Source organism: Parasteatoda tepidariorum, chromosome 6, assembly GCF_982258835.1.
Source record: "Parasteatoda tepidariorum strain Cologne lab strain chromosome 6, Ptep-v5.0, whole genome shotgun sequence".
Taxonomy (NCBI): Eukaryota; Metazoa; Arthropoda; class Arachnida; order Araneae; family Theridiidae; genus Parasteatoda; species Parasteatoda tepidariorum.
The window spans coordinates 65,472,684-65,497,712 of NC_141760.1; the positions used below are offsets into that span (position 1 = coordinate 65,472,684).

Here is a 25,029-nt window from a genome sequence, read left to right on the forward strand (position 1 = left end):
TGAATGTTTTGTCATTAAACCTTTTTAAAATAACAGTCCTTATGCTGGTAACAGTTTGCAGGAAGTGGCTAAACTTACTCTCACTAATAATCTCATTCCACCACCCATAAACATTGATCTAAGATGATCCAATGAGGATTCCTCCTTAATACGATCGGTGGGGACCAGTAACAATATCCGAATGATATTGCCACTGCTAGGATATTGAATCCTGAGGTGAGACGAGCGCTCTATCTTCTAACAGTGCATGAAAGTTACTGACGCTATATTATTAAACATACATTGTTAATACTAAGACTTTCTCATTGATTCAATAATCAAATCAGTTACTTCTTGTAAACACAGGTACGCAGTGTATCATAATTTAAACCATTATTCAGTCCACCTCCGCTAAACAGTAATTTAAAAATAATAATACAGTTAGCACATAAATGTAACTTTGCTGTAGAATGCAATATGTAATAATACCTCGTATCCATCATATGTCCAAGAACCAAATTTCATTAAGCAGGACTGCTCGTCAAATGGAAAGTACTCAACGTCTATTTCACAGGTACTCTTGTACAAAGCGGGAGGTTTCCACACTATTTCACCTGAATAATATACTGTTGCTTTTGTCATTAGGGTTACTTCGTAGTTCCCATCGGCGCTGAAAAGATAAAATTACCTAAATTTGGTCACTTCCACAATCATACTACTTTGATTAATGGATAAATCATATAATTTTGATTTTATCGGACTTCAAAATAAATAAAATTTTCAGATTTTTAAATCATTTTCAGAAAAAATTTATCAATTTATGTGAAATTTGGCATAAAGTTAGCTTGATATATTAATGTTGATAATCAAATTGCAAGAAAATGGCATTTCAACATTATAGAACATACACTGGCTTGAGATTCAGTAACACTCATCGGAATTGCAAAGCATAAAAAAATGACTAAATTTGCAGTTGTATTTTATTTACGTCACACTAAAGTTGCTGAATTGGCTAATCGGTGACTGCCTGGGAAAAATTAAGGATGATCCGAAGATAAGTTGGATCTTAAACTCACAATCACTCATCATACTTTTGATCATTAGCAGAAGAGATTGTTTCCTCTTTGGTAGCTCGATGACCTACGCTCAAAATCAAGCCTTCTTCAGCTACCTGTGAAAGGACTAAGAGTGCTATGCCACGTTCCTTTAGTCATTTAAGACTGTTAAGAGTGGCCCACCCTACCACTCACTGATCGCTTCCAGTGAGGCTTGTCTTCGGTGATCTAAAGGGGACATTTTCTTACCATCAGTTCAGTGTGGGACACAAACAATGATAACAAAAATGAACAAAAAAGGGTTGATACATAGTTTTATATCCTGTCACTCTAACTTTTAAGATAAACAGACCTCACACCGTGGTACCATGCAGAAAAAAGGCAGTTTAGGTGCTCTTGAGGCAATTGACTATTCTTGTTCGTTATGACCGTTTTTAAGTTGTGAATGGTAACCGCATGAAAAAAATAAATTAGGACTGATTTTCTCCTCAAATTAATTTAGACATGTTCTATATGGTAGAAGTCTGGAGATTTGGGGATCTAAACAAGTCGGAAACTGAATCAACTTTCTAGAAAACCATCATTACTATTGGCTAAAAGTAGTTACGTATCACCGTCCATTTAAAATGAAATTAGTGTCAACTATCATTCTAAAAATTTGAATAAATTGTACCAAGATTCCGTTCCTATACTCACACCTGTCATAGTGCATCTTACAGAATCATGGATGGGTTGCAATTCAATAATGTGATGCTTGCCCAGGCAAGTTGGCTGGTTCTCTCTTTCAACATAAAAGTATTAACCTTGGATACGCTATTCACCCATCAATGTCTGAGGAATTAAGCATTTTGACAGCGGACTTCCATGGCCTGGGTGTGCTCCATAGCTGCACAGTTCGCCATATTCCTGTGGCACTGTGTGTGGTCTAAGCTTCAGGAATGATATCTTAGCGTCCTATTTAAATTTTCTCAGAGGTGCAATTAGCCTTAAATTTAATAAAATTGTCGTGGCTCATATACGCATGGGCTCATGGTAAACTATAGTAAGTGATTTTCTAGAAAACGAATATATTCACTGCTTAGATAAGCCAGCCAGGTCACCAGACCTGAATCCCATGAAGAATGCTCAAGATTTACAAAATTACTAGTGTTACTCGTAGATCACTCAGCAAACCTATGCAAAAGTTACATATTCTGAATATTAATTGAAATTTATTACCATTGCCTTTTTTTACTCCATTAAATTTTGTTGTGAAAAACAAAAATGTATATTCATATTATTATCAATAATAAAAATAAATTATTGTTTGCAGAGAAGTGATATTTTTATAAGTTCCTAATCTTTATTTCATCCTAAATCCATACACATATAAACATTGTCAAAAATTTATGTATATTTACTTACTTGTTAAAAAGAACTATGTCTGGAAGCCAAATATGTTCGGCAGGTACATGAATCATTTCTACCCCTCCATAATCTTCAGGATCCCATTTAAGCTTATAATCATGCCATGTCTGTAAATAAAATAATTATTTCAATATTCCTGTAAAGAAGTTATACTGTTCTTATATTTTTGTATGAAATGGTATAAAGAGAATTGTGTATTAGTTAATGAACACAAAAGTTTTAGAAATCCTTATAAAACCTCTAAGCTACAATGAGAAAATTGATTTTTCAGTAAGCGTTATCTTTAAAAAAAACTATGATAAAAAAATTAAAAAGCTTTTTACAAATCAATACTACTCTATTCTTCTCTTTTACAAATTATTAAAATTATCTTCAATGTCACTATAAATATAAAAAGTAGACATTTTTAAAAAAGGTAAAAAAGAAAGTATTAAAACGAAAATTTTAAAGAAGCTTTAAGCTGCTCTTCCACAAAATAAAAAGACGAAAAATTACATTTTTTATTCTCTAGTCAATAACTCAGAAATTTAATTACAATATTATTGATATGCAGTTTCGAATTACTACATTTCTGTACAAGATGGACGTGTACACAAACTAAAAGACAGTATATATATTGGGAAAATGAAATATTAATTTTTCCCACAGTCGTGTGAAAACAATGTTCAGCTTTTGGATTAATGAAAATTCTACATTAATGCAGCCAAACTTGTTAAGATAACATCTGCGTGTTAATTGTGTTAATCACCTGTCTAAGTAGATCTTAATTATAAAGTATCAATCTGACGAAAAATAATTCTCCCCTTGTACTTATTTGATATGTACTTCTTTTGATTTTAAAGTAAAGATATGGCACAAGTGGTAAAGGAAAATTTCAAATTAAAGGATATCTAACTTTTTTAACTACAAGAAGGCATCACGTCCTCTTCTTTCCACTCACCAATTCCCAAGATTGCATCACATTTATTATTATTTCGCGCTAAAATATCTAAAAATTTTCAAAGAAATATGTTGCAACAAGGAAATAATTCTTTTTTTTAATCTTTATTATGACTCAAACAATAATATGCAATCGTTGTTATGATTCGCACAACATATAACGATTCAACAAAGAAAGGTTTGTAAATAAAATGCATTTATCAAACAAATAGCATTTTGCTAATAAAAATGCTGTTATGCAAATTTCATTATTCTCAAGAATATAGTGCTTAATCTAGGTAATTACTTAATTTTTTTACGTGTGTAATGTGTAATATCTTAATACCCAAAAAACAAAAAATCTAAACGGTGTTTATAACGAACACTCAAGGCGCATTTCGTTCAGTTCACATATAATTTATAATTTAGTCGATAACAATCAAAAGTAAATATTTTTTGAGTAGAAAAATACAATGGCTGTAAGCCTTGGTGATTTTATAGTACTATTGTTTTTGTTTTTACTTTCAGCTTCAAGGACGAATTAGCTTATATAAAGTAATGATCTCGAAACATGACCTATTGCAATTCCTTTTTCCAATAAGAAACATGTAATCATTGTTTAAAGAAAAAAAGGGATGGAAATTTTCAAAAAAACAATTAAAATTACAATAATTTTAAAACATTTTTTGAATTTCAGAAAAAAAAAATAGTGTTTGGTTTATAAAACAAATTGCACTTTCAGCACGCGTCATTGTTTTAATTATGATGGCTGTAGTGTGGTCCACATAGTCGATTTTTTACTGTAACTTAAGCAGCTAATAATTCTGAAATAAATTATCGAATGAAAAAAAATTTTTATTCCATCATTTTCTTTTTACGTTACAATTGAAATATTTTTGAACTCAAATAAATGTATAAAACGTTGCGAAATAAACACGACTATTTGGATACATTTCCCTTTTCATCAGTTTCTAACTTAAGCAGACTCAACTTAACTAACTGAAGCAGCTAACTTTGCTAAACTAATTTAATCAGACTAATCTTAAGCAGACTAATCTTAAGCAGACTTTCATATACGGTTTTGGAATTTAAAGAATCTCCAAGATGCCTACTTTTTATAGTACACCATCACCAGGATTGCACCATAATTATTCACCAAGATGGTGAATAATGAGCAAATCCCTATTCACAAACATCAGCTTTAATAGATTGAGAATTTTTTTTTCCGTTAAAATTTCTCGTTTCATAGAATTTTATATTCTTTTTAAAAACTATATTTTAAAAAAAATCTAAATCAAATATACAACGTTAAAAACACTAAATCGTGCTAAAATCTTTACGTGAATGTATTTAAATAGTTTTTTTACGGTTTTACCATCTTTTTATTCAGTCAAAATGGTAGAAAACGAAAACTTTCCTTATTTCGCAATAATTTATTTAAGACATAGAATAAATTAAGGAATGACAGGCTAAAAAAAATAAAAAAAAGAAAAATAATTGGTAAAACATGCAAAGAAAATTTGTTGAACCCTTTTACCCGCAGCAAGGCTCTTTTAATGGAATTATTTTTTTGGTTTCTCTCCAAAGAGAAGGAAGGAAAGAGACGGTCTCCTATTTACTGAAATGCGTCTACATTTATATCGCTTGTCCAAAGTTCGGAAAATTAATCAGGCTCAGTTGTGTTGATTTGGAAACTGAGTTGGAGGAAAACCTGTATTTAACTGAGGAAACTGCGTTCTAACAAATGTCCGATATAAAACTTTTCGAGGAAAAAGTTTTTTTCGTTGAAATAAAACAGGTGAAGGATGAAATATAACAAGTCTGGGAAAAACTGGGAGTAAATGTCTTTTATTTTTGAAAAAATTAAAGGGTTGATTTAGTTTTATTTTAATATCCAGTAAAAGTTTTGGTTATTGTGAATGTTTTGAAGAAAATTTTTCCGGATTGATGCAGAATAATTATTTCCTAATTTGGCTTAATTTAATAAATTAAGGGATTATTTTTCTTTTTATTCCAGGAGAAACCAGCAAAAATGTCAAAATATGCCTGTTTTCTAAATTAAAAATCTACAACAAGTTATTTTTTTAACTGTCACTGACATGGACACATCATGCAGAATTTGCCTGAATTTTAAAACTGAAATAACCAAGGTTTTTTTTTAATTAAACACATTAGTTTTCGTTGATTTACTCTAGTACCGACAGCGTATGTTTATCGGTCATAGTTCTTGAATGGCGCGACAATCCGATGTGAATCATGACCGTGGAATATTACTAACTTTACCTATCTGATACCTTTACCAGTTCTTAACTTAAAGTATTTTAAGATCTTCGAAAAGACAATTAATATACAGTAGTTCAGGACTTCCTTTATCTCGTTCACCATACGGTTTGGTCGCAAAAACCTTTCTGACAGTTCTGCTTCTTTTTTCTAATGACGAAGTCGGCAGTACATTTTTAACGATGAGTCTAGCCCAGTTTAATCTTCAGTATTTTAATGAATTTCGCAAAATCTTATTCGTTACAGCTCTAATACAGTTATAATACATTTCTAATGAAGTGCCCTGCCCACTTTAATCTTTGTATTTTAATGAATTTCGCAAACTCTTATTCGTTACAGCTCTAATACAGTTATAATACATTTCTAATGAAGTTCCCTGCCCACTTTAATCTTTGCATTTTAATGAATTTCGCAAACTCTTATTCGTTACAACTCTAATACAGTTACAAATTCATTCTTTTATGCCAAATACCATCATTTTGTACTCCTTCTAAAATACTTCGGGGTATCTTTCCTTCAAAAATCGTCTTTTTGAATCAGTACCCATACTTCTAAAGCATAAGTTAGCGTAGTTCGGATTAAGTTAAAAAAATGGCCTTAGTTTTCCTACTGATCTGAGTTATCGTTGTTAAATAATTAAATCTAACAAATGACGGATATTTCATGTTTGGTTACGTTGTTTGTACTACTAATCAATAATATCCAGTGATTCTTCAAATCTTGCTGTCTATTAGTTTAGGATGTGATTAAAAGACGTTATTATGGAAATGATTTACTACTGCCCACTTAAAGTGGTCATCATTTCTAATGATCACTAAAACAGCTTCCACTCTGGTACATTGACGTAGGTTGCAATTTATAGAATTTCACAAATCAGTGCTCACTGTAATAGTTTTACTAATGACATAACGCAGTCGATTGAATTGAAGCTTTAACCAGGAATTAAACGTGGTTTCAATTGTTGTTGAAGATCCAACGGGATATGATGGTTGTTTCATTCATCTTATGTAGGAGTGATCCTATGGTTCGATCTCACCCTTGACGATCAAAATTAGTAAAGATATTTGTCAAAAACTATACTTTGTAAATGTGTATTTCTGAAATATCTTAGGACTAAATGTATTATAATTATAACCATCGTTGAACAGCCGACCCAATTTTATGGGTTTAGGACTACTAATGTTCAACTCCGTAACCTTGTAATTTTGAACCCAATCCAGAAGACAAAGGAACTCCTGCATCGAGTATTGGGAGAAATTTGTCTTCCTGGAGGACTTTTTGATGTAGCTAATCCGCATTTGCGTTACATGGAGAGAAAGACCACGAGAACCTCTCACAGTTAGCCTGACGGCAAGGGGACTCTAACCCATGATCCGTCTACCACTGAGGATATTTCACGTCCGCACTGTGGTCGGTGCAAGCCGGATGCGGAATTCGCATCGACAAGGATTCGAACCCTGTTCGCCTCATTGGAAGGCGAACGCTCTATTCCCTGTGCCATCGTGGCTCTTAGGACTAAATATAACTATAAAATTTTTTAAGCAATATTCATAAAAAAGGGTATGCGAAATTTAAATTTCTGAATATCTCTCCACCGTGCAATCGCTCCGCATCACAAAAAATCTAATGCTTTTTCACTTTGATTCGTCTTACTATGGTTAAAAATATGTTTCAGTGTGAGAAATATATTTCAATTAACCTTTTATGGGTCATTTTTTCTGGTAATGTTATATTAAAATATTTCTGAAGCTATCAGAAAAAAGAAAGCTCAAATCAGAGTGGGAAAATAGCTTCATTTCAAAATTTAAACATTAATACAATTGGCGGGAAGTGTACATCCCGCTGTTTTAAAAAGGTTTCGGAAGTATAATGATTCAGAAATTAGATGTGGCTGATTTTCAATATTTTGACGTTTTAACTCCAAAATATTACACTTAACACTAAAAGCTTAGTGAAAGGAGGCTATGTTCGTCATTTGTTTGAAAAAATAAAATTTCTCGAAGAAAAGTCTCTTATCTTAGTCTTAGTGAAATCTCTTACGTTCAAATTATACAATATCGATTTATTTACTAAGTTATTAAATGGTTTTATTTAATAAAATTATTAACTACTCTTCGTTGATGAAAATTCTAAATAAAACATTCTTCGAGCGTTTTTGAAGTGAAAGAAAAGTCCATGTACATTTGGCAGCGAACAATTGATAAGTAAAATTAGAAGGTACGACTTTTGGTAGCAAACTAAAACATTCAAAAGTTTTCAAATTATGATGTGAACAATAAATTTAAATGAGGGATAGTGCAAACAGATTTGTTGAGCTTGTCAACTGAAATCTTGCTGTATAAAACACAGCACGAACTTTATTTTTTATTTTCGAAACATGAACTAAAGAATATTGCTCAAATTTAATAAATTCCAACTTAAAACATTCATTATCTCGGCTCTTCAATTATTTTTTTTTAATTTTTTGTGTTCCATTACGGATGTTTCTGTCTTTAGAGTTTCCTCAGTAGAGATTCATATTCCTACAAATTAATTATGACTCCCAAAAAGTTATCTTTTGACGCCTAATGTTAAACAGCAAAAGTAATGGTTGTAAACGACCACAGGTAAATATAACAAATGGTGACTAAATAATTGTCTGCTAGCCATCACATGACTAAACCGGTTTGGTCTAAAATGCATCCCATGAGTATTCCATTACTTTTTTTAAGCACATTTGGAATTACTATGAATATTTTTTAGAATAACGAAAATTGCGTTATTTTACGTGTGTTTCTCATAATTCATTTCTTAATTGAGGAAAATTCTTATCTTGAAAAGTGCTTCAGAAAAATGCCCTGCATTATTAATAACAACAGTCTTTTGATCGTTTAAACTATTAAAAAAGTGGTCAAGTGTTTTTAAATAAGTGCCCTTTGTTAAAAATACTTCAACTGGTCATTGGCTAGTCCTATACATTGAGTCTTTGTGGTCTTAATTAATAATTATGGATTTCATACTAGCAGCTGGATCGTGGCCAGTTCCTCCAAATCTGACATAAATCAGTATATTATTTAGCTGATTTTCATAATTTAGGCAATAGAAGATTTAAAAAAATTAGTTCTACATAACCAATGCAGTTTATTTATTTTGCAATAATAATAGTAACTAATGCAATAATAACTATTATAATTTTATAGTTGAATGCATCTAAAATTCTATCTGTTGTATATACAAATATATAAAATGCAATGAATTCATTTCTGAATTCTCAGAAAAATCTTAATGTCATTAATAAATTTTAAATAATGTATTGAGTTCAGGGGGAATTTTAATGGTTTATTGAGTAATCATACTTAATTACAAATTAATATGTAATCCCAAAATATTTCCGTTTGACTATCCGTGTGTTAAAAAGGCACCGCTGTGGATTTAACTAATAATCACGGACCAAAAAAATAATAAACCTTAGTAATAGCTAGTTTGTCACCAGTTTATTCAGCATATGCAATTAGTATAAATCAGTATGTAATTTAGATGATTTTTGTAATTCTGTCACAAGCAGATTTTTTTAAAAAATAAGCATAAATAGGCTGCTTATTTATATGGCAATGTAGAAATACTTGTATATATATAAAAATACAATTGTAGTAATTAATTTCTAAATATTGAAGAAAAACTATGATGGCATATTTAAAAATTTCAATAATGTATTTAGTTGTTACAACATTTTATTCTGTTAAGTCATATACGAAAGGATCTACAAAAAATTTTTTAATCATTTAACAGACAAGATTTTCTATCTTTTTTACGAGCTCTAAATTTTATGGAATTGAATTTCCATACTTAAGAAATACTTATTTTATCTGGCACACGCTTCATTCATGTAAAGTCTATTCGTGCGGCGCATAAACTTTAACTTGATGTTCTCGACTTTATAACCATTTGTTTCGGAAACATTATTCTTGCCAAGTAATATCTGATGCTGTAAGGGATGAAGAAAATATCTGTACTTTTACGAACGAATTTTTTTTTAAAAAAAGAAGTCTCTTAGAACTAAATTTTTCCAATGTTTGGAAAAATATTGCTTTATTTCAGAATAATGGATTTTTCCCGATTCTTTCCATTCAAAACACGATTTTGCAAGTTACTCTTTAAGTGCGCGTAGTTATGCAAATGAACTTGTCATTTGAAATTCAAATTCGTCTACCAACGCTTTGGGCAGAAACGAAAACCTTTGCAAAATGCGGGAAATCGTGAAACCTATCGATTTTTAGTAGGCAATGCCTTAATAAAATTTTATTATCCCTCGCAAATCCTTATTTTCAAGAAAAGATCATTTTTAAAACCATAGACACTGTGTTTTATGTCAGAAGATAAATATTTTATTTTTTTTATTAAACTAAATTGATTTTTTAATGGTTATATTTTTGAACATTTTCGGCTTGTTATGAACCTTATTGATGATTAAAATTTAATTTACGATCATGATTTTAAGATTTTGGAAAAAAATAATTTGATAAATTATATTTTAATACCATTTTGGAAACATGAGGCATAAAATGTATTCTGTTTTGAATAAGAGATTGAATTTTTTATAGTTTTGGAAGATCCATAAAAATTTATGTTGTACTACAGTGATATTTTTCGTTGTAAAACTGAAATTTATTATCAAAATGTTAGATTTATTATCTAAAAAATGTTCTGAAAAGGAAATAAGAAAAAAAAGTTTCAAATATGTATAAGTTAAATAATGAGCTTTTGAATTTGTAGAACGCTTTACCAAATGAAATTATTTTAACTTTATTTTTTTATGTATGTGTGTAATCATGTTGAGTTATTGTTTATTGGTTAAGTTAATAATATTTAATCTTCTCATATCTAAGTCATCGAATTTTCATAGTCCTAACTTCACAACACTACTTCTCAAGTCCCTCGACCTATTTTATAAACCTATTGCAATTAACAAAGTTTCTTTTTTTGCTTGTGAATTAAGATATGATGGGGAAAATTTTTTGAGTTTGTCCCTAACATAAAACTGGAACACTTAGTGTGATTTTGATGCACTACGCAGTCTATTGTATCTTAATAAAAAGCATCCTCTACCCACCCGATTTAATTTTTGTGTACCAGAACACGTTTACATACGTATATTACACTAAATAACTATTTATAAAACTATACCTCGTTGCAAAATAAATTAACTCCTTACGCCATTTCTGTTGATTTTATTATCTTCAAATTACGAACATGACTCCGGTCTTCATCACCCAACAATTATTGGAATCACCCTTCACTTTATGTTCATGAATTATTGGAATCACCCTTCACACATGAATTATTGGAATCACCCTTCACTTTTCTATAATTTGACGGTTTGGCGCTGGTGGAAAAAAGTAAATAATGTTGTTAATTTTTTTCTAAGGAGCTGGAAAGGTAAATTCTAGCTCTTGGTCGAAAAGGAATGTTTGAAACAAACGAATATGAATAGTTGAATAGCAACAATGGTTGAATAAAGCATGAATAGGTGAAGTAGATGAGGAAACTATGGAAACGTTTAGACATTTGTAAAAATTAAAAAAGAAATTATTATTTATTTTTTAAATTTTTTTCTAGATATAACACATTTTATACCTTCTAATTCCCTAAAAACCCATGAACAATGCAAATATTTAGCAAAAAGTTGCTGACGGTGAAAAGCGCGCGAACCTAACGTAGAAGGCAAGAGTTTTTTGATTTTTCTCAGGGAGGAAAAATTATTATTTTGGGCTTTAAAAATACATTTAAAACGCTAGAAAGATGAAAAAACTCTAAAGTATGATCATCTGAAAGAAGGAGAGAGATTTGTAGGATTTTCCCTCCTGAATTGAAAAAAAAATCATGAATGGATTTTTCTGTTCGTTTGATGGGTATTTTACTTATTACAGTCCAGTTTTCGCAACTTTTTTCTTATCCAAATATCTCAAATAATAAAAATAGTTACAATTTTGGGTGATCGCGGGTGATTTTGAAGTTCTCACTAGTTCAGAAAGATTCACACTATTAGGGTTTCCTAATTTCTCCTGCTTAGCCGCTTTCAGCCAAACCACCTCTTTTTATGGTGGAGGGTAAAAAGAGCTGAAAGCTTGAATAAGTAGAAAATAATAGTTACTAAACTGTGAAATAAAAACTATTTTTAACAATTTTCTTAAAATTTGAGGAAGGAGAAATCCCCAAAGCTCTTTTTTCGTTACAACTGTTCGTGTTATAGAAATTTTTTCGTCTCTAACCCTTCTCTACTCAAAATATCAAACTAATGACTATCGTCGTCAGCTGGACTATCCGGGGTAAGCCAAGACCTACAGCTGAAAATTCTTCCAGGACAACCTATTCTTTGACCTGGATATGCCTATTTTCTTATTCCAATCACTCTAAAATTTGATTCCACGTCGAAACTTTGTTTCGGCCTTCTCTTTTTTTGATTAGTGACACATAAATTTTCTTTACTGTATCTTCTTATCCAATCTCGCAATATGTACAGCCTAGTTTATTCTTTTAATTTTAATACTCTTAATGATATCAGGATGGTTAAAAAATTTTGCGTTAACTTATTCTCCAAAAGGCCATTTTCTTTCACACGGACTTTTAAATTATCAAAAAATTATAAACATTTGGTAACGAAGTTTTCAAAAAACAGTGAGCGGTCGGAAAAATGGAGAATGATATTCGAATTCAGGAGATCATTATCGAATGGAGAATCATAGAATTCAGTATATCATTCGTGTGAACTAATGCCATAGACTTTTAGTAAAATAGTGTTATCAATGGTAGTTATTAAATTTGGTTTGCTTACTTGTTCAACCCAAACATTCGTTGTCATTACTTGATGCTTCAGATTCTGTAAAGAAATAAAAATTAATTTAAGTAAAAAGAAGCAATGCATTTTAGAAAACTATATTCTACAATCTTAATTATCCCATATACCTATTTTCAGCATCGGATTTTTAATTCACGATTCAAAAATTCACGTTGTTTAAAATCATATGTTAAATTATGGTAAATAGTGGAAAAGTACTATATCTTTAAAATAGATTTTAAACAATATGAAATTTCTCTATCTTGCTTTGGCTAAAGGATTATTTGTCTCTGGACTTTTTAATCACATTTTCTGATATATTATTCTCTGTTAATAGGCTATAATCTACAATAAGCATTAAGCATGCCTATTCTAATATAATAAGTTTCTGCGATTGACTTTTTATTATAATTAATGGTTTGAAAATATTAATTTGAATATCTTAAAAAACATAAACATCTAATTTTATTTTCTATTAAATTATTTTAACCCGCAAGTAGTTTAAAAATTCCGACTTATCCGCAATAATCATACCTGAGCCTGCCTAATGATTCTTCCTTTAACTTAATACCAAGTGCAGAAAAGATAAAGGGCATGACGTAGGCACAATGACGTCTTAAATTTGACATATACGTCACACTAAGTTAATATAGATTTAAAATGTGCTAGCTTGACTGCAATTAAGAATATTGCAACATAGTTCACGAATGCCTTGTTATTAAATCACAAAATTTAATAAGTGTTTACTGTTTTTACTGCTGGTTATTGCAGAAAAAATATGTAAATATTGCGTCCAATATTTATTTAAACATTTTACCATCAAGGGTGAAATACTTAAAAGTGAAATTAAAAAGCCTTATATTTTTTCTTGGTCACGTTTGTAATTTCAATCGAATACCGTAACATCATTTAAGTAAGTAAATGAAATTTTTTAATTAAAATTATCTCATAAAATGTTATAAATTAGCATTTTTTTATTTGTGTCAGAGTTACTCTACACCGAGAAAAATCCCGGTCTAAATTAAGGTGCAAATGGAAACATTCGTGGTGCTTTATACCAAAACATTTATTTTCACAGGAACATGTTACGAAGTAAAAACTCTGATAAACAGTAATTTTTACAGAAATATTTAATATAAAATCTTTGAATCATTTTAATTAAATAAACATTACTGTAAAACTCACGGTATCAATCAAATTACTGTAAAAATGGATTTTACGGTTAAAAATGGATTTTACAGATAACGCACCCAAAGTATCGGTACTTTATACCGTAATTTGATTCGAAATCTTTTACAGTGTGTGAATATGATGTGGCCATATTAGCAAAAGTTCGCATTAAACAGTAATCTAAAAATCCTCTTGATTTTTTTCCAAATGGTAAAATGAGCAAATATTTTTCGAAAGACCTAAATGGTTTGCATTTTTATCTTCAATAACAGTTTTAGCAAATTACAGGGGAAAAAATCACAACTTTATTTTTCTTAATCTTCAATAAAGGGAGAATATTTTAAGAATGTTTCTTCGATATCAAATACTGATATTTGACTTTCGAAGCCGAGGCAAGGAAAATATCAAAGGCAAAAGCATAAAATAGTAAAAAGAACCCCGGAGGCAGTGAAGAAGAATAAATAAACTTTTGAAAACGAAAGAAAATAAAGAATTTCTCGAAAAAAAAGAAGCATGACCTGAAAAATGAACTCTATAGAAGAACCTCAAAAACAAAGAATACGATATGAAATAGATAATGATAAAACGAAACATAGAGTCAAAGATAAATTGTCTTTTATTGGTCTCGTGGGCGAGATATTTTTTTTCTCATCATCTTTGGAGGAAAAGTTTAAATAACTTCTCCGTGTGTTATTTTTTTCCCCAAACTGGCATAAAATAGGTATTACTTTCCTAGCGCTAGGCATGCGGGGTATTTTTATACTTGATGTAAAGCCTCACCAGAATTAGATTTAAAAGAAGTAAGATACCATTACCCCCAAACTAGGTCAGAGCTCCAACAGGTATATTAGAATATCTGCAGGAATACTTTATCAAATGTGTTTTTCAAGACCATGGAATTATGCGTTGGATTACTCCAGGGAACTGTGAGGCCCTTGCCTCTTCAAGAAGACATGATAGCAGCATTATTATGACACCATCTTGGATAAGAGCCAAGACGAAGAATGTCTAAGCCATCCTGTAATTTATGCCTCCCTGTGTGGTTAAGCTCCGTCATTTCCATAAAAAAGACATGAAATATAAAAACAATGCATTCTAAGAGGATGGCCAAGATGGGTTCTGGTCCTTGTAAGAAGATTATATTCATCTAGAAGATTGCACAAGGGATATGGCTTACATGCCACGTATGAAAGTTTTGCGGTGCACAAGAGCCATGATACATATTTGGGTAATGTACGAGCATAAAATATTTCAAGCACACGAGAGTTATTTTAAATATTTTTCAGACAGCGTTTTCATGAAGTCTCGTCTATTTTGCAGATTCCTTCCGCAATGGCTTACATAAAACTGAAGCATTTACAGACAGAGCATTATGAAACCGGAGAATATCCATACATTATAAAGAATTAAGGAAATTCATCCTTTGAAATTACTCGTGAGAAACACTGATGTTTATTAACAAATATTAAAAGAAAATATGATTTATGCAGCATGTATGAATTTAAGCTGTATTTTATTTATTTTAGTACCTAATCTCCCATGCTCTTTAAATCAAAAATAATTTTTCTTTACTTGGGTAACAATGTTTTTGCAGTTTTTTATGACTTTCATTATTTAAAGATGATCATTTGAAACATAGTTTTTGTGGAAAATTATTTAATGCTAACATTTCGTTACATGTCTAGCATTTTAAATAAGATTTTGGAACAATTTTTATTCCTCAGTTGCGGGAGATTTTTTGACACATCTTAGATAATTTGGTATCATAGATTTCAAGTCTAAATCTGCCTACGATTGGTTTGTCACACTCCCAGCTACAATTTTTTCATAAATGACATTTCTAGTCTACTTTTTATCGAAATGCATATGTTTAAAAACGTTTTCTATAACAAGGAGTCGCATAAATGTTGCGATTAACTTTTAGCAACAAAAATTTGTCCCCCAGTTCAATTTACTTTCCTTAAAATTAGGCAATAAAAAATAATTCTATATTTTCAATCTTCAAAACCTTTGCATTTCATATAATTTCAATATGATTATAAAAATATAGGGTTCAAGAATTTTTAATAATAACAGATGTATTGCCTCACGTTTTTTGATTAGTTCTATTTCATATATGAAAGACTTGTAAAGTTAAATTCATCATCCTAATAATTATGATTTTTTCTTAGTCATTATTGGTATTTAAAATTGTAAAACTGTATTTATTGTATTTACCTTTTTTTATCTTCTTTAATTCACTTAATGTGCATTTTAGGTATATTTGTAAAGCTGCTTTTTGTTCTGTCATAATTAACATAAAACATAAAAAATTAACATGAAACATAATTCCATGTTAATTTTTTCTTAAACATTCAACATTCTTAAACATTCTCTATGCAATTATGCTATTTACCACACCAAAGTAACCATGAAATTTTTCTATAAATTCTAAAATAATCCTTTTTTTTAGTCGAGTTAACATGTCTCATATACTGGTGATTTGGGATTGTAATTTTGTAGTGGTAGACACACTACAGTACTATCTGTGATAGAATTCGATGAACGGATACCACTAGTTTATTCATTGCTGTTTCGTGAGACTACGGGAGAGCAGTATTAAGATCACCGTACTTTCTTAGTGCTGATCGTAAGAGCTGTATTAAGTTCATGATCATGGTCGCTCCTGTGTTGCCCTTAGCAGTAGAGTGCATATGTTGTACGTGATCGAGACTAAGAAGCATCAACTTGAGGAGGACAATGCTGCAATCGCAAGTAGCAAGTCAACTGTTCAATGTGGACCATCCATCGCAGTAGGCGTGTTCAGATCGAAGCTTGCGTCACTACCGAGGTAGGCGTGTTCAGATCAAAGTGGTCGTTACTGCCAATGTAGGCGTGTTCACATCACGTCCGAAGGTCACCAATTTAGGGAAGGGAGTAGTTATCGACAATGTCAACCTTCATCTATGAAAAGGTACCCCAACATAGAATCGAGTCGTATATACTAGTGTAATACGACTCGAATTTTGTATCGTAATTTTGTAGTGGTGGAATTTTACTAATTGTAATTTTGTAGTGGTAGAAACGCTATATTGTCATTGAACAACCGTCCCACTTTTGGGTTTACGACTACCAATGTTAAACCTCGTAGCCCACTTGTAATTTTGAACTCAATCCAGAACACAAAAGAATTCCTAAGTAATTGGGGAAATTTATCTTCTTGGTGGACCTATTGATAAAACTAACTCGCCTTTGAGTTACACGGAGAGGAAAACCGCGAAAAACTATCGTGGTTATCATGACGGCAAGGGGACTCCAACCCATGATCCCTCTACCACTGAGTATATTTTACGTCAGCAGTGTGGTCGGTGCGAGCCGTGTTCTGAATTTAAATTGACCAACCATTTCCGGGATTCAAACACGGTTCACCTCTTTTTAGGCGGCGAGCGCTCTATCCCCTAAGATATTCAACAACAAAATTTGGAAAATTCTTTATTTTGAAAGTTACAGAAGAAATCCACGGGTGTCTGAAGTTCTGTAGCACATTGTAAACGTAGCAAAACACTGGTACACTGTTCTGCGTGTTTTAAAACGATAGCTTAATTAGAACAAGATGGCCATAAAGCAATGTTATTTTATTTTTCAGTTACGTAAAAGTATTCTTTTCATTCTCCTAAAAATCGATACCGGCCTGAAATTATCGGCTAGTTAAATATCATTGTATACTATAATGATATTTAATTATACCTTAATATAATTTCAATTTGAAACCATCTAACGATTCGGGTGCTTATTTGAAGCATGATTCCCACTTTGTTGTTGTACCCACTTGTTTTTCAAAATTGAAAGTATATTTCAAACCATTGGAATATTTTATCCGATTATTGAAATAACGCTGAAAGTTTTATTCTATTTCAAATTGACAATGATTCTTCATGTATTCAGAAAGCATTCCATGACTGAACAATTATTTACAACTTTCACCCGTCACGAGGAAGAATAAATTTGTTTTAAACTAAATTTATTAAATAAATAGAAGAAGCGAGAGAGCTTCCTAGTATGAAGTTAGTGAAGTCTAGAATAACGCAAAATTGTTTCAGCTTTTAAAATAATAAAATAAAGGAATTTTGACTGTCGGCTTTTCGAACAATCCAGTTCATAATTTCCATTTGACGTCATATATCTTTGCTTAATTACTTTAGAAGATAATTCTGTGAGCGAAGCATTCTATTTTAGTCAACTTTAAATTTCAACAAAACATAATGTTCACCTGATCATACTCAGTCAGTCTAAACTGCACCAATCAGATACTTAATTCTCCAATGCATATTTTATACGAATATTTCGATCAGTGAACAATTACAATAGAAAAAATACTAAAAAGCAATATTTTCTATTACAAATGAAATTTTGTAAATAAATTGTTTATTTAACTCAAAATCAAAAACGACTTTGAGGTAGTATCTCCACTTTTGCATCTAAAACAGATTAAAACTTTTTAACTCTTTAAGTACACAAAAATTTCAACCGCTTCAAAGATTTTGAGCTCGCACCATTAGCTCCACGTGAGAAAACTGATACAATGAGAATGTTTGGCAAGCATTAAATTCTTTCTAAGTTAAAAATAAAAGCTTGTTTAAAAATAATTCATACCCATATTTTTTCTGATCTACAATTTTATACATTCATTGCACCGAGAATGATCCGCTAGAGTTCAGTGGTTAAGACATTGAACTGTCAATGTTAAGAGCTGGGATTCGATCCACAGTTGCGGCTTGAAGATAACCCAGCTTCAAGCAGATGGGAAATAAAGGCAGGTAATGCTGACCACTTTGCCACAAATATACCCTTGGTCACGAAATTGTGAAGCCTTAATCACCATGGTCCCCTCTGAGCCACAACTTGCTGTTGCCGGAATGTTTTACGTTCTATCATAAATATTTTCAATGTTATTTAATGAGAAAAGAATAATTGCAGTCAAGCTTCGCTATAGTGAACTCCCGGATACAGTGAACGAAATGTTCGATCCCGTGCCTTGCCTTATACGTATAATGTTATTTATTGTCGATATAGTGAACTAAAAAAAATGAGGAAGTTGGATATTATGAACTTTTTTCTGTCCTCGACTGATTTTTCTTCATTTTTTAAATAATTTTGAATTGTCTACTTCAAAATAAATACTTATACTGATTTTTAAAACCATCTATAGAATGGAATGTAGCGATAAGCATTTTTTCTTGTTTGCTTGTTTTATCTCACTTTTCCATCCCTAAACAAAGGCCTACCCAGGTAGATGTATGGTCAAATTTTTCCCTGCATCAGCAAAAGATAACTAATTTTTCTTTTTTTTGTGTGCACAAGACGAAGAGTAATAAAAGTCAACACATTTTTTGTTATTACGTATTATTTATCAGTCATTTTTGTAATTCATTTTATTGGTAATTTATTTAAACAATGCATAATAAAAAGAAGGAATTTGGAACCATTAGTTAAAATTGTTTGCGGAACGGATATAGTGAACTCACGGTTATAGTAAACTGAAATTTCGCTCCCTTGAAGGTTCACTATAGCGGGGTTTGACTGTATTTTAATCTTTATGTTTGCATATACTTCTTTTTATAATTTTCTTCCTGCTATACAAACAATAGAACAAGCAAACTCACAATCTCTTTAAAACGATACCAAAACATTGTTTCCATTCACCCAGTAAACAAAAAGATGAAGAACTCCATTTGAAAAGAAAATCGCAAACTCTGCTGTCTTTTTGTTAAAACAAAACAACGACAAGCAGGAGAAAAAAAAGTGGGAGAACCCTACACACCATCTATCTTAGACCCTCATCTTCACGATCACTTTCCACATATCGCGATTTTCCTGGCACATTTCAAATGCAGGCATCAGATGAGGGTGCTCAAGAGGCGGTGGCACAAAACTAAAGAAATGATAGTTCCTGCGTTGAGGAAGAACAGAAACAGCGGCGAGGCTTCAACCACCGAGAACAGTAATTCGTCATGTCAAGTGGTTGTGAAGTGAGAGACGCAGAAATGGACAAATATTCTGTAGCTGGTTGAAATAAGGAAAAATTTGTTGTGTATTGGGATAAACACACAAAAAATGAAAAAAAGATACTGGAAGTTTCGAGAACCAATCGTTGGGATGTGTTCTTGATAAAAAGCAATAGTGTTTTCTTGGGCTGTGTTTTTTTGGAGGTTTTGTTGGTTTCTGCACGGCATTTGACATTTATCATCGAGCAGAAAACTGAAGTGGCGTGCTTGGAGACTTTTTTTTGTTGTTATTTACATCGCGTGATAGTTTAGGCTTGCCTGACGACCAGTTTGAAAGAAAAGAAGGGATGATGTGTGTTTCTTAGAATTTTCCGGTCACATTATATGATAAACTGTTGTTGGTTCTTTGATCAGTATTTTAAATGTTTATAAACAAAATAGGTTATAACTTTAAAAGAATGAGAGTTTGGATTATTAAATAGAAAAAAAATCATTGTTGTCAAAATGAATACAAATAGACAATGGTTGATGTGTGACAACTCTTAACTCGCTCGAAATCATTGAAAGATTTGCCTCGATCTTCGTATCCACGGTTGTGGCTCAACTGGCTCGATGACGTAACGATTTCTGCTTGTTTTCATGTTGAGACGAAATTTTCAGTCCCTATTCATGTATTGAATCAAGATTTTGAACAAGATTGAAGCTAGTTGGTTGATCTTGAACAAGTTTGAGACCAGTGCAAAAGGAAAAGAATTTGCACAAACCTCAAATTTTGAAGGGTAAGTATAAGGCAATTTGTAAGTTGAATATAAAAGAAAAATATTATCAACCGATTATGACTTTTAACATTCAAGGGAGGACACAGTAAAATCTTTTAAAAAAATGAAAAATATTTTATTGTAATTTTTCTATAGTTTATCCTTTTAAGATTATTGCACCAAAATATTGACTTAATTTTCATAAAAGAGTAAAAGTTACATTTTTCTAAAGCTCGATTCAAGACGTTTTGTGACATGTCTGAACAATGGAACTTACTCGTTCAGTTGATTAATGAATTTTCTCACACTTATCAAAGTATTTTTAGTAAAATAGTTATCTTTTTTAATTATTGTTATCATTTTGAAGTAATTTATTTGAAGTATATTAGAAAATGAATGAATGGTATTTAAATATAAATAGTTGAAATTGCAACTTCTTTAGCTGTAATAAAGTTTAATGAAGGTTGCAAAAGATTATTGATAGTTGCGAACAGTAATAAATAAAAGTAGGTCCAGCAGCCAGAGAATATGTTCAAATTGAAGATGATATCAGAATTTTGGCTGCCACTTTAAAAACATATGAGGAGTTATATGAGGGTAAATCGGCAAGAAAAAGGGCTAGACTAGTATTGAAACCAAACTGCTGAAACAAAAGGAAAATAAACATCGTATGGGCCTGATATTTATGCATTATAGTTATTTGCAAAACTTTATTTATATAGATTATTCATCACAAAACTTGAACGTAGTTTTCTCGAAACTATGTTACTTTTACTTTCTGTACTTCTAACTAATACAATTTTCAACCGATTTACTTCAAATTTTGATCCAATTTTCACAGTAAATATAGTTTTCCTTACGCCCCGCAGTGAACTAATCGTTAAGACACGGTTTTCCAGCAGATCACCGAAGTCAAGCATCACTGGCGTAGGGACCAAGGGTGTGCGGTATAACTGCCTCGTTAAACTGTTCTACCTTAAAGTGCTCGACTTGACGTGCAGGTTGTCGGGCTACCGAAGCGGGGGGTGCCATCCCTTCTGCAGAGGATCAAAATTGTGATGGCATGTCCTCGGATCATCCTCAGGGATGTTTCCCAGACCGCCGCCAATAGCCCACTGTGCAGCTCAAGTGTGACGTAAATTAACAACAACTTACGCTATAGAATTTTGTTGGATTGACAGGTTTTGGGTTAACAACGAGAATGCAACTTACTTTAGGCCATTTTTTTTATTTAATTTTTCAAAACACCACTCTTTTATGAAAAAGTTTTTTTTTTTTTTTTTTTTTTTTTTTTTAACTATTATTTAGTTTAGAAAGATCAAAACGGAATCAAATTTGAAATATTTCTTTTTCAATTTATGAGTACAGCAAGTTATGATAGCATAAAAAATAAGTTATAAACATTCTATCATGTAAGTACTAATTTTTTAATTTTTTATATTTATGATTAAATAAAAATTAAAATGTGTACAATAAGATAGAAAAAAATATATTAAGTTTCTTACAATCATTGCAAAATACACCAAAGAACTCTTTTTACGGAATTCTACTGTGTTGCTACCTTTTAAATAATTTAATACTATGAAATAAAGATAATAGATTAGAATATATCTATTCATTATAAACAACGAGAAGGAAAAACTTTAATATTCTAGCCAAGAACTCTTAAATCAGACATGATTTAGCTTAAAAGCGAAAACTTCCTTGACCCCATCTCTTCCTTACTGTTCTATCTCTTTAAAGTTGGCTTTTCAAAAGATTTACATCTCGAAATATATATATATTTTTTGTAAGAGTTTGCCTTCGGGGGAATAAGTTAATGGTAATACTTCAAAATCCGGCATAAAAATGAAAAATATATGGCAGTGTCAAATATTCACAATAATGGCTGAAAATGCTTTTTTTGTGGCCATTTTAAGACAGAAATATAATAAAACTGATTTACAGGCATTCCCTTTGGTTATTTTGAGTCGAAAAAGCAAGAGTTTCCTATATCTTTCTGGAAAAATGCTAAGATGTAATTCATGACTTGAATATATGTAATGTTATTGAGAATTAAAATCTTTTCTGATGCATTGAATAGTAAATTAATGAATTAAATAGCGTAAATTTGATTTTAGTTTTATAGTGGTTTAATAAAACAAATTTATATCTTATAATTATTTTTTTTCGGTATTCATTTTATTTTAAAAAAATGTAAGAAATGCTAATTCTGTGATAAGAGTAAATTTGTTATTATCTCAAAAATGATAATTTAGAACATAAAACTTTTTAATATTTATTACGGTTGAAATACAGAATAAAATACTTCAGCATATGCATTAACATCCACTTACCTTTATAATAGGAGTTAGCATACTAAAACACTGCACTCTGAAAACAAATTGAGCGTTGTGAACCTTACTATTGTTTAAATTTCTTGCAAACTTAATATGGTGCTAAAGTGATCCATATTACTGTATTTCTTAAACTTTATTATACAATTCTATTTGATTATACTATAATTCTCAAACTTGATATAAGAAGCAAGGTTTTATTTTTCACCTTATTTTATTTCTCACTTCATTTTATTTTTCAGCTTATTATTTATTTTACACTTTATACACCAAGAAAAATTGTTTCTCAAAATTGAACAAAAAAATTTCAAAATAACTCCAAAACAAATAATAGTCAAATTTAAAAGCCCATGCATTCAAAATTGAAAGAGCATATACTTATTTGTCTTTGCAAAATACATAGTCCTACTGACGCGAATGCACAAATGTGTGGGAGAGATATCAGTTGGCTGCTTTAAGAATTCGAACTAAGGAGCTTTGAAGTAGTAAGCTACAACCACCATAGTAGCACAACCCAGACCAGGGAGAGTTTAGAGACTTTATTTCCATCCGATTATAAGTTTTTAAGATATGGAGAAGTAAGCAAAAAGTTAAATTGAAATTACTGATCTCCTGACTAAGCTATTGTGGCCATATTTTCCAAATTGCAATCCAAATTCCAATCAATTGTAACATTGAAATTGCAAATTAGTATGTCAGGGTCATTGCGGTGGCCGCTATGAGACCTTTAAACTCATGCTTGACTGTGGAGCATAACTATGATGGTTAAGGAATTCTACTACGAAACTGATTCCGATCCATTGCCTGTGTTACGTAATCGTAGGGCAGAAGTCAAGCTCACTCGTCTGCGAATCGGTCACTCTCGATAGGCGCCATCTTCACTTGCTGTTTGGTGAACCCCCTCCTCATTGCAATACTTGCAACGTTTCACTCACCATGAATCACATTTTAATTTCTTGCCCATGTTTTAACCGTCATCGTCTTACCTTTTTTGGTAATTCAATTTTATGCCAAAAAGATTTGATAAATAAAGCTCATCATCCCAACGTTTTTGCATTTCTGCGCACGATTGGTATTTTTCATTGTATTTAATTGCTTTTACCCAATTTTATTCGCATTGTATTTTATTACAACGAACCGTTTTAACCTGTTTTATGCAATTTTAATCAATTTACACCTTTGTCTGATTTTATTGACTTCTGAATGCGTTGCGTGTCATGTATAGTTTTAACAATATAATGTAATTTTGGCAAAACAAATAAGCTTTATCTTACATTTGTTAGGAAAGAAAACCGTTTGTTTGGAGCAGCATGTCCTTTTTTGGACCTTGTGCCATTAAACCCTGCATTCAACTCAACTCAACTCAACTGAATTCTACTACGATTCTGGAGGTCCTAGGTTCGGCAGCCAACGAAAATCTCTCACTCATTTCTCCCTTCACATCATTTTTAATAGTATGCATTTTGCTCAAAAATTAGTATTATTAAACGTGTATGAGTATACTATTTCAATTGTGAATGCATGTGTTTTAGGAATAAATGTGGTTTTCAGATTAGACTATAATTTGTTGTGATATTATTAATTTGTATGTAATTAAATATATCCCTTTTTCATAATGTAGGATTTAATGTACTGATAAAGCTGATTTGATTTTTCTGGGAGATAAGAAAGGAAACCCTTCTAGCTATTGCACTTTATAAAAACCACAAGCTGAATACATTTTCTAGGCACGGGGTGAATTAAATATTAAATAAATCAGTAGTGAGAAATATTGCGAAATCGTCCACAAAACTAAAAAGCATATACCGACACAACTAAAGAGTTTGATGGAAGAACCAGGTAAGAGACATTTTTTTGGACAATCAATGAATCCGAGAAAATAACAAAAAATATTTGTATCAATATGGAATGTTTAATAATATGAAATGTTGATCGATCAATATGTGTCTGTTTTTCCTTCACTTTAATGTAAACATATTTAATCACAACAGATTTTAGTATGCTTGCTTGAATTATATTATAAATTAGCAATGGTAAATAAAATAACGCAAAGAATTATTAGTCTCGCTTTCAAATAAATTGGTAGTAAAATAATTTGAATACAACTTCTTTTGCTCTCTGAAAGTGTCACTAACCTGGTTCTTCCACTAAATTTTTCAATAAATGTAGCTGAACTAATTAAAAAAAAATTTTTTTACTTAATAATGTTTGTTGCCCTTTTCGGTTTCTTTACGTTATTGAAGCAAGCATTTCTCGTTTTTTTGTAGTTTATCCCATTAGAATAAAGATAAAAATTTATTTAGCATCACTTGTTATGATGCTATTGCA

The 25,029-nt window shown here is 31.1% G+C and overlaps 1 protein-coding gene across 1 annotated transcript in view; it reads right to left on the reverse strand.

Moving 5' to 3' along the window:
- LOC107439548 (acetylcholine receptor subunit alpha-like) overlaps positions 1-25,029 on the reverse strand; it is a 60,249-nt gene that overhangs the window by 21,209 nt on the left and 14,011 nt on the right. Inside the window, exons 2-4 of the mRNA XM_016052182.5 lie at positions 12,451-12,495; positions 2,439-2,548; positions 469-649 (exon numbers count right to left, since the gene is read on the reverse strand). Of these exons, the coding sequence (XP_015907668.1) occupies positions 469-649; positions 2,439-2,548; positions 12,451-12,495 (336 nt within the window). The remainder of the gene's footprint in view (positions 1-468; positions 650-2,438; positions 2,549-12,450; positions 12,496-25,029) is intronic.